The sequence below is a fragment of the Onychostruthus taczanowskii genome, unplaced genomic scaffold (assembly GCF_017590055.1).
Source record: "Onychostruthus taczanowskii isolate IOZ18803 unplaced genomic scaffold, ASM1759005v1 scaffold100, whole genome shotgun sequence".
Lineage (NCBI taxonomy): Eukaryota > Metazoa > Chordata > Aves > Passeriformes > Passeridae > Onychostruthus > Onychostruthus taczanowskii.
In genome coordinates this window covers 940550-951166 of record NW_024496527.1, presented here as the reverse complement: position 1 = coordinate 951166, position 10617 = coordinate 940550, and the positions used below count along the sequence as shown (strand labels likewise).

The following is a 10617-nucleotide window of genomic DNA, read 5'->3' as shown; positions in this document are numbered from 1 at the left end:
GGTGCCCCGGGGTGGATTTTGGGGGCAGTTCAGACTCCCTCAGTGTTAACCCCGGGCTGCCCGGTGCCCCGGGGTGGTTTTTGGGGGCAGTTCAGACTCCCTCAGTGTTAACCCCGGGCTGCCCGGTGCCCCGGGGTGGATTTTGGGGGCAGTTCAGACTCTCTCAGTGTTAACTCCGGGCTGCCCGGTGCCCCGGGGTGAATTTTGGGGGCAGTTCAGACTCCCTCAGTGTTAACCCCGGGCTGCCCGGTGCCCCGGGGTGAATTTTGGGGGCAGTTCAGACTCCCTCAGTGTTAACCCCGGGCTGCCCGGTGCCCCGGGGTGGATTTTGGGGGCAGTTCAGACTCTCTCAGTGTTAACTCCGGGCTGCCCGGTGCCCCGGGGTGGATTTTGGGGGCAGTTCAGACTCCCTCAGTGTTAACCCCGGGCTGCCCGGTGCCCCGGGCGCGTTCGCGGAGCCGGAGCCTGCGCGCTGCCGCCGGAAGGTGCCGCCCGCCCGGCGGATGTTGCGGCGCGGCCGCGGCTGAGGGAAGGAGCGAGGGCCGGCGGAGCGGCAGCGCCGGGGCCGCGGTAGGAGCGGGACGGGGCCGGGGGGCTCTGAGGGACGCGGGGCCGGCTCGGGCCGGGCCGGTAACGGCGGCGGGCAGCGCTCGGGCGGCCGCCATGTCGCGACAGTTGAGCGTGTCGTGAGGAGCCCGCCGGGCCCGCCCTGCGCTCGGGCATGTCGCGACAGGAGAAGGGGTCGTGAGGAGCCCCCGGCTGCGGTGCGTGAGGGGCGTGGGCAGAGCCGCAGGGCTGCGGGGAGCTGAGGGGGAAATGGCTGAAGGGACACGGCCCGGCGTGTCTGAGGGGTAAAATGAATTACAGAGTGTTGTGCGTATCTATTCTCGATAAATATTGTATCGCTGTTGTTGCTCCGAGGCGGTGAAGACGCCGCTAGCTCGAAGCAGGCCTGTTTCACTGTGGGGCTGTGGGCAAGGCTTGCTAATCTAAATTAGAAATCGTAATTAAAACTCAGAGATAACCCCCCGGAGGTGGTGCAGCGTCTCCGTGGCGGGACTGATTAAAATTAAACAGCAAAAACCCCTCAGGAGCGGTGTGTGGCAACAGCAGAGTATCCAGCCTGGATGCAGGGTGTGCTTGTCCCTCTGAGCTCCTTTTCCCTGGATTTGGGCGCACAAATTCGGGCTGCTGGGCTGTGTTTTCCCAGCGCAGTCTGGGGTTTGGCGTTCTGCACGGCTTTGGAGCAGGGACACTGGCTCTGTGGGAGTTTGTGTGGGATGGGGACATTGTCCTGCACTGAGCCGCTGTGGGAGGTTTGTGTGGGGGACACTGAAGAGCTCCAGGATTTGCTGCTATTGTGGGCAAAGCTGTCAAATTTATTCCCCTTTGGATTGTTTTTTTGGGTTTTTTTTTGGCATCGTGGGGTTTTTTTGACATGGTGTGGGTTGGAAGGGACCTTAATGCTCATCTTGTCCATGGGCAGGGACACCTTCCACTATCCCAGGCTGCTCCAGCCTGGCCTTGGACGCTTCAGGGATCCAGGGGCAGCCACAGCTGCTCTGGGCAAATCAATCTAAGTATTTACAGATCAGATTTTAAATATATTTAAAAAGGGACACTTTGGGGCACATTGGCAGCTGTAACCATTACACTGAGGAGTCCCTGCCTGGAACATTTTTGACTCCAGCCGCGTGTAGTTCATCCTGGCTTTTCCAAGCCCCACACTGCGTCAGGGGAGGATCAGGATACCCGGGAAAGGCTCCACTATTCCAGAGGGTGCTTGGCACTGCCCAGGCTCCCCAGGGAATGGGCACAGCCCCGAGGCTGCCAGAGCTCCAGGAGCTGCCAGGGATGCGCAGGGTGGGATTGCTGGCGGTCTGGGCAGGGACGGGCTGATCCCGCTGAGGGAATTCCGCGTCCCTGCGCCCGCAGCACGTCCCGAGATGGCCGATGAGAACGAGGAGCTGCCGGCGGACGAGGAGCTGCCGGCGCCGGCCGAGGAGAACTTTGAGCAGCTGGAGAACGACAGCCCCGCGGAGCGCAGCGGGCACGTGGCCGTCACCGACGGGCGCTGCATGTACGTCTGGGGAGGATACAAGGTACAGCTGCCCCTCTCCCGCCTGGGAACCGTCCCGTCCATCCGCCCGGGCGTGACTCTGCCCAGTTATTCCTCCCCCGCAACGCGGCGGCTCCAGCCAGCAATTTGTAACGCGGCCCCCCGGGGGTGTTTTGCAACGTTGGGATAAATCGCGGGTGTTAGGGCTTGGCAGATGCACGGATTTTTGGGGTGTCGTTTGCCTGTGGGAAAAGGTGAAGGGAGTATTGTCCGATGGGAATTGTGCGCCCTGGGAGTGGTGGTTTTATTTGCACAGCTGTATTTTTTGGGTAGTAATTTGTAATTCCATTTTGTAATTTGTCATTTTGGGTGGTAATGGTTTTTTGGGGTGGTAAGGATCCCAGGTTTGTTGTTGTCACACAGGGGGGTGCGTGTGCTGCAGCACCACAAAATCATTTCAGTGACCGAGTCATTGTCACTGAAACTGACACCGAAACTCTGCAGTTTCACTGAAAGTGAACTCAGTAGATAAACTCCTGTCATGGAGGGTGTGGGGGAATGAAAAAGGAGCTTTTGGCTCATTTCTGCTCCCTGGCTCAGGCTGTAAAACAGAGGTTTAACTTCCATTTAACTTCCATTTACCCTGTCTGGCTCTGCTGGGAGCTGATTGTCCCCAGCAGGTGCTAAATTGGGCTGATTGCTGCTCTCTGTGCAGGTGGGAGGCACAGGAGTGTGGGAAGCACAGGCACTGCTCCTGCTGGGATCAGATCCCAGAGGGGTGCAGACATTCCCAGGAGTCTGTAATTCCATGTGTCAAATATCCTTCTAACCCTGCTTTTCCTTGTCTGACCTGTCCTGCAGAACGCCCAGGTCCGGGGGTTTTATGACTTCTACCTGCCTAGGGATGAGATATGGATCTACAACATGGAAACTGGAAGATGGTACAGTAAATCATTAATTTGGGGGAAAAAAAATTGATAAATCCTTGAACTGGAGTGGAAAGGGACTGAGCAGGGAGAGAATTCCCTGATCTCTTTGTTCCCACCTATCAAAGTCTTGCAAAAGTGTGTCAGATATTTCAGGTTTGGGGTTTTTTTTCCTGTGAAAGCATCCAATATGTTTTTCCAGGATGAAGTAGGAGAGGCAGCTGGGCCAGGCAGCCTGGATAGGAGTGTGTCACCAGCAGTGTGAGGTGTTTTGGGATTCCTGGGATAGGATAGAGCAGCTGGAAATTGTGTTTGTACCACTCTTGATGCCAGTGGTGGTCAGGGAATCCCTGCTGAGTTCTTGGCCTTGTCAGGAGTTGTTTTTCAAGGTTGATGCAGCCACAGAAGCTGCTCAGTGCTTTGCAGGAAGTGGGATTCAGCCCTCCCTGGGGTCAGGAACAGCCTGGGGCACAGGCTGGAATCTCCTCTCTGTGGTTGTGACGTTTACAAACAGGAAAAATCCAGGAGCAAAGTGGAAACCTGCAGTTGACACAGGTGAATCCTCTTAGCCTCAGGATTCTGAGCATTCCAAACTCCTGAGCTGGGCAGATGGGATTCCTACCCCCAAAAAACCCATGTATTAACTAAACTACCTTTTCCCCACCCCTCCATCGTAGGGATTGTTTTGTGAATTGTTACATCTGAAAAGGTGGGAACTGGGGTAATTAAAACCCTCCAGTGGAGCCCATCCCTGCTCACTGGGAGCAGGTGAAGGATCCCACCCTGGTTTTGCAGGAAGAAGAGCAAGACTGAGGGAGATGTTCCCCCCTCCATGTCTGGCAGCTGTGCCGTGTGTGTGGACAGAGTGGTTTATCTCTTCGGGGGGCACCACGCCCGGGGCAACACCAACAAGGTCAGGAATTCCTTTCCAGTAGAATATAAAAATATCATCCTTTCCCGTGGGGGTTGTGCCCTGGAAGTTTCACAGCACTGCAGGAACACCCCGAGCTGGCATCGGTTCTGTCCTTGTGCAACTCCCCTCAGCAATTGGATTGTGTCCCTGCCTCTGAGTTTGCTGATTTTAAAAGATGGGAGTTGCCAGAGTTGCCTGAAAAATATCAGGAACTGGTCTGGTGGTGGCTTGAAGTGTTTCTGTTCCCTGGAGTCTGTGGTAATCCCAGAATCCCAAAATCATTGAGGTTGGAAAAGCCCTCCAAGATCGCTGACCGATCACCACCCCTTCAACTGGAATTAATTAATGATCTTTTCTGATAGTTTGGCACTGTGGCTTAAATTAAATAGTTTTGGTCTATATAAATATGTAGTTTATCCATTTAAATATAAGATCATATATTTCTTTTGTAAATATAAGCTGGAAGGAGTTGGAAAGAGTTTTTGCAGACAGTTTGAAACAAACCTCATTTGTAAGGTGTGATTTCTTCCCTTCCTGCTGTGGCATTCTCACATTTCAGTCTTGTATGTGAGTGTAGCAGCTGATTCTCTTCCTGTACAATTATGTAAATGCAGAGAAGGGGTAATACTGTAAAAATTGTCACTTTGTAAACTTCTGAACCATTTTGTAGCTGTAAGATGATTGTGCTCTCTACACACCTTCACTGTATCCCACAACAGCTTTTGGATGCTGAAGCTCAGTGCCCAGAACCCTGTTAGTGGTGTAAAAGGTGTTTGAGTCTGCAAAAAGGTCAGAACTTTTTGATTTGTGAATCCACCTTTTGCTGCAAATATTTTCAGTGCTCTACTTCTCAGCTAGGAAAAGAACTTTCCATTTATTACTATTTCTGTACCAACACATGTTAATTTAAAGGTGCTGTTTTAACAGCAGATTTAAGCTTTAAGCTGACCGTGTCAGTTTAAAAAAATCTCTTTGTTTTCCCAGTTCTACATGCTAAATGCCAGATCCACGGACAAGGTGCTGCAGTGGGTGAGAGTGGAGTGCCAGGGGGTGCCCCCCTCGTCCAAGGACAAGCTGGGGGTGTGGGTGCACAAGAACAGGTGAGGCCCCAGCGAGGGCTCTGCTCTCTCTGGGCTTCTCCCTCCTCCTCCTCCTCCCTGCAGTTGCCCTGGGGCTGGCTGGGAATGTTCCCCTGGAGAGGAGAAGGCTCCAGGGAGAGCTCAGAGCCCCTGGCAGGGCCTGGAGGGGCTCCAGGAGAGCTGGAGAGGGACTGGGGACAAGGCATGGAGGGACAGGACACAGGGAATGGCTCCCACTGCCAGAGGGCAGGGATGGATGGGAGATTGGGAATGGGAATTGCTGGCTGGGCTGGAATTGCCAGAGCAGCTGTGGCTGCCCCTGGATCCCTGGCAGTGCCCAAGGCCAGGATGGACACTGGGACACCCTGGGACAGTGGGAGGTGTCCCTGCCATGGCAGGGGTGACACTGGGTGGCGTTTAAGGTCCCTTCCACCCAAACCAGTCTGTGATTTTGGAGTTTAGTTCTGTGATTTTGGAGTTTAGCTCTTGTGCTGCCTTGGCCACTCCATGGAGAGAGCTCCCAGTTAGGAGATTTGCTGTGGGATTTGCTGCAGAGACTCAGGAAAGGTGGGGAGTCCCTCGTGTGTCCCTTCCAGCTGGGGATGCTCCGTGGCTCTGTGGAATTGCCCTCAGTGCTGCTTTTTCAGCTCCTTGATGTGGGGAGTGAGCTCCTCATTAGCACACCTGATAGCATCAGCTTAGATGTGAATCTCTGCAGGGCTGCACTTGTGGGTGGTTAATTAGGTGCTGCAGGTTGTTTTCTGTCACTCCATAATCCTGTAGGAATTCCTGGCAAGGCCGTGCCAGTTCCTAACACAGGCTAAACCCCAAAAGTAAAACTTGGAGGTAATTGCCATTTAAACTGCAGGAGAACAACGTGGCAAAGGCCACAGAACGCTGTGCAGTGACCAGGCTGCACACCCTGACAGCTTCAGAGGTCTGGAAGTGGAGCAGAGCTTGGGAGCCTGGGGCTGGAAACAGCTCCAGAGGGATCCAGCGTGGGTGGGAGGGTCAGTGGGGCCACAAACAGAGCCCTCACCTGGAAAACCAAGGAGCTTCCCTGGTTTTCTGAGCACTTTATATTCTATATTTATACTGACAGATGTGACAGAATTTCTCACAGCTCGTGCTCCATGTCTTCCTCCAGGCTGATATTTTTTGGAGGCTATGGCTATTTTCCTGAAGGGAAGCAACGTGGAACGTTTGAATTCGATGAAACTTCTTTTTGGGTAGGTAACCCTGGAAGCCATTTCTGGTTCAACTTTCAGTATTTCATCAGTGCTTGGTAAAACTTGTTGCTTCTTTATGTTGGTTTGTTTTTTGTTTTTTTTTTTTAAGAATTCAGGTCTTCCTAGGGGGTGGAACGACCACGTTCACATTCTGGACCTTGAAACTTTCACTTGGAGCCAGCCCATAACTACGGTAATTAATGCTTTGCTGTCAGTTAATTAAGTCACAGCTCAGTGATGTTATTTAGGAGTGTTCTTGGAGCCATTTCCACTGAATTTAAACCATTCATTTAGACAGATCTACTCTGCAAAAAGAGGAAATTTGCCTTTTCTTCAGATCTCTTTTCATGCATTTTTTCCTGTCGCTTGCTTTGGTTGATGCTGCAGCTGCGTTGTGCTCAGGGCAGCGGGGTTTGCTGTCACCCTCAGTGCCAGGGGATGGTTGGTTCCTGTCCCTGGGGGCTGAATTGTGGTCGGGAGGCAATTAAACACTAAATTAAACACTTTGCTAATTGCAAATAGACGCATTTGGAGTGTTCGGGAACAGGGAAACGGGCTGGTGTTGCCACAGGGTTGGGAAGTGAAGTGTGAGACGAGGAGCTCCAGATTGCCAAAGAATTGCTCTGATTGCTTCATACAGGCCTCAGGTGGTTCAGAAACTCAAGAAAAATGGTGTTTAATGGAATCCCAGAATGGTTTGGGTGAAGGGACCTTAAAACTCATCCAGCCCCACCCCTACCGTGGGCAGGAACGCCTTCCATTAGCCCAGGCTGCTCCAAACTGTCCATTCTGGCCTTGGGCACTTGATGATTTATGAATTTAAGGATTTATTATCTCACTGTCTCATTTACAGTCTGTCTTCTGTGGCTGAACCCTGTGCTAAAAGCAAAATTTATACAAAATTTATACAGGGAGTTCTCTGATCTTCCATCCATCCATCCAAAAACTGCACACAGGATGATTTACTGGCTGTGTTTTTTCACTCTGATCCCTGCTGGCCTTAAAGCTTGAGCTGAGCCTCTCCTGTCCTCTGGTGACTGATTTGTGCTGTCCCTGTCCCCCCCCAGGGGAAGACCCCGTCCCCTCGAGCCGCCCACGCCTGCGCCACGGTTGGGAACAGGGGCTACGTGTTTGGAGGCAGATACAGGGTAAGCCCAGCCTGCTTCAGCTCTGCTCAGCCCAGACCTCAGCAGGAATCTGAGCCACGCTCTGCTCTCTTGCAGGAGTCCAGAATGAACGACTTCTACTACCTGAACCTGGACACGTGGGAGTGGAACGAAATGTGGGTGCTCAGACTGGATCCGTGTGAAATTCTCGGTGTCTAAAGAAATTCAGATTGCCCTTGGGTCACTGCAGTATCCTGTAGATAATAATCCCAGGAATAATAATATCCTGAAAAATAATCGGGGCAGGAAAGAGAGAGGGGTTTTGCTGTCCCTGATGGTGATTTGGGGTGTTTTTATTGCAATCCAGACTCACCCAAGGCATCTGCCCCGTGGGCCGCTCGTGGCATTCCTTAACGCCCATTTCCTCGGATCACCTCTTCCTCTTTGGAGGCTTCACCACGGACAAGCAGCCCCTGAGTAAGTCATTCCAAAGGGATTTGGTGGTGGCTCTGTGCTCTGGAGCAGCTGGGATGATTGCCTTGAATTCCTAAATTCCTCCTGTGTGCTCCAACTCCTCATTCCGCAGAGCAGGAGCTGCTGAGGGTGTGGAGACACCAGAACTCCCAGCAACTGATCTGCTCCAAAAATGGCTCTAAAAGTGCAAATTGCAATTGGTGGCAGCTTTACAATTCTCCACCTTCACCCCCATAAATCTCTGTTGCATTAAACACCTGTTGTCAAACAGGAGCCAGTGTTTTACAAGGTTTTTCCTAAAACATTTGATTTGTGTAAAAACAGAAACGGGATGTGCTACACCAGAGTATTTGTATATTGCAGCAGCTTCCAGAACTGACAGAATCCTGCTTTTATCTGGGAATTTGCTTGTTTTCAGGTGATGCCTGGATTTATTGTATCAGCAAGAACGAGTGGGTACAGTTTGAGCATAACTACTCTGAAAAACCAAGGTATGGCAGACATTTCCCTGGAAATTGGGTACAGAAGGGATGTGGAAGCACCTGGTGGTGGCTGTCAGAGAGAGGACCCTGGTTCCTCCTCACAGCTCTGTGTCCCAGAGGTGCAGGTTGTTGTGTGCTCCCAGAATTCCAGGTCAGGGCCACACAGGGCAGGCAGCCTGTGAAACAGCAGGAAGCAGAGGATTTAGGGTTTGATCTCAGGATTTAGGGTTTGATCCTGGGATTTGGGGCTTGATCTGGCTGCAGAGTGCCAGCAGCAGAGCTGACTGGAGCCAGATCCTTGCTCTGGCACCACCCAGGCACGGGCTGGTGTCACCAGGGTCCTGCCAGGGGCTCATCCTGTGCACAGCCAGGGCTGTCCTTGGCTTCCTGCTGAGGAAATAGGAGTTGCTGACCTGCCTTTTAAATCTGTGATGCACCAGTGTGGCGTGGGAAACACGAGCCTTCCTCCCTCTGGTCAGGGAAGTGACCTGAGCCAGGCTGAGGAGTTGAAGCACTGCTGCTTCCTGGTTTTCTCCCTTTGGCCTGGCTGGGATGAGGAGGGATCTTCCCAGAGCTGGGCTTTGGGTTAATGCAGTGCTGCTCTCTGTTCCCAGGCTGTGGCACACGGCCTGTGCCAGCGAGGAGGGCGAGGTGATCATCTTTGGGGGCTGTGCCAACAACCTTCTGGCCCATTCCAAAGCTGTGAGTTGGTTTTGAGCTTCCCTTTCCCGTGGGATCTGGAGCGCTGCTCTCACGGGGATGCATGGACAGAGCCTGAGGGGGAAATGCTTTGCTCCTGTCCAAAGTCCCTCAGTGCAGATGCCTCAGGGCTGGGAAACCTGAAGGCTTGCTGCAGTGTCCCTGCCCAGGGCAGGCTGGAATAGGATGAGCTTTAAGCTCCTTCCAACCCAGCCATTCTGGGATTCCCTGGTTGTGTGGGCCTGGGCTGCTCTGGCTCCTGCTGAGAGCCCACAGAACCAATTCTCTCTCTGTCTCTGCCACCCTCCAGGCTCACAGTAACGAAATCCTGGTGTTCTCCCTCCAGCCAAGATCTCTTGTAAGGTAAGAGAGCAAGACTTCAGCAGGGAAGTGTCGTGTCCCAGCTTAGCTGGCAGGAGGAAATTCCTGGGAGGGTGGCTGCCCCTGGATCCCTGGAAGTGTTCAAGGCCAGGTCGGACAGGCCTTGGAGCACTCTGGGATGGTGGAAGGTGTCCGTGCCCATGGAAAAAGGGTGGAATGGGATGGGATTTAAGTCCTTGCAACCCAAACCATTCTGGGATTCTAGGACAAGTGGTTGCGAGTCACCATTAGACCTGTTCCTGTTCCTAAAATACTGGCAAGCATTTCTGCCTGTACCAAACCCCAGCAGAGCAGCAGCCGGGGCTGGGGATGGAGGATTCCCCTCGCCTCTGGCCCGAGCTCCCAGCGCAGCCCCCCCTGCTGACGGCAGCCCCGTGTTGCAGGCTGTGCCTGGAGGCCGTGATCTGCTTCAAGGAGATGCTGGCCGGCTCGTGGCACTGCCTGCCCAAGCACCTGCTGCACAGCGTGACCCAGCGCTTCGGCAGCAACAACACCTCGGGCTCCTGAGCCCGGGCCCGCGTGTCAGCCCTCTGCGTCTAGGTAGTTGCTTCTCGCCCTCCCGTGCATGTCAATGGCCTAGAGAGAACCTATTTCTGTGTGAGACGTTCCAATAAATGTGTTTGATGCCAGAGGAGCCCGAGCTTCAGCTGTAACCAGGTGTGGGGTTGTGCACCCCGAGGGGGTGAGGCCGACCCCGAGGGCGGGGGGGATGTCCGTGGGGACAGAGCTGGGAATGCTGAGCGCGCCGCGGCTCTGGAGTGTTGCTTTAGTGGTGTTTAGTGCACAGCTTCACGTTCTGCCACAGATGCTTAAGGTCAGAGAAGCAGGATCTGGAAGTTAGAAGCAGGATCTGGAGTTAGAAGCAGGATCTGGAAGTTGTCCCGTTGTTGGTCGATAAACTGTCGTAAACCTTGAGATGTTAAAGCACCACTACTTTCTGCTTGGCTGTAGTTTGGTTTTGGTTTTTTTTTTTGGAATTTTTATGTTGTGGAACTTCAATTGTGAACCTTAGGTAGCAGATATTCTGCCCTGCGAGTGTAACTGGGAGTTTGTGCCTGTTCCCTGCCCCTGGAGCAGCCCCAGGGATGTCCCCTGGCTGCAGGGACATGGAGAGGGGACACGGGGGACAGGGCCAGGCCGTGCTGCTGTGGGGAAGGGGGGAATCATGTTTTAAGCTGTCTTCAAAAACTAATTAAAAATGTTGACTTGTAGAACAATTCCTGTGCTGTAATTCCTGAGATCCTGGGGGTTTATCCTGACTCCCAGCCC

General features: G+C 53.2%; 1 protein-coding gene across 1 annotated transcript; it reads left to right on the top strand.

The window, feature by feature from the left end:
- The first annotated feature begins 486 nt into the window (after nucleotides 1–486).
- Nucleotides 487–9977, top strand: KLHDC2 (kelch domain containing 2). The gene is made up of 14 exons (XM_041410395.1): nucleotides 487–570; nucleotides 1936–2102; nucleotides 2921–3000; nucleotides 3781–3898; nucleotides 4883–4998; nucleotides 6125–6206; nucleotides 6316–6399; nucleotides 7274–7354; nucleotides 7430–7488; nucleotides 7680–7789; nucleotides 8205–8277; nucleotides 8883–8970; nucleotides 9278–9330; nucleotides 9732–9977. Exons 2-14 carry the CDS (start codon nucleotides 1947–1949, stop codon nucleotides 9853–9855), a joined length of 1224 nt encoding a protein of 407 aa, XP_041266329.1. The 5' UTR covers nucleotides 487–570; nucleotides 1936–1946; the 3' UTR covers nucleotides 9856–9977.
- Nucleotides 9978–10617: the final 640 nt, after the last annotated feature.

Bases quoted from the DNA above. Each gene is read 5' to 3' on its own strand.
- KLHDC2 (XM_041410395.1), top strand. From the start codon at position 1,947: ATGGCCGATGAGAACGAGGAGCTGCCGGCGGACGAGGAGCTGCCGGCG. The intron at 6,400-7,273 runs GTAATTAATGCT...GTCCCCCCCCAG, and splicing joins GGAGCCAGCCCATAACTACG to GGGAAGACCCCGTCCCCTCG. The intron at 8,971-9,277 runs GTGAGTTGGTTT...GCCACCCTCCAG, and splicing joins TTCTGGCCCATTCCAAAGCT to GCTCACAGTAACGAAATCCT.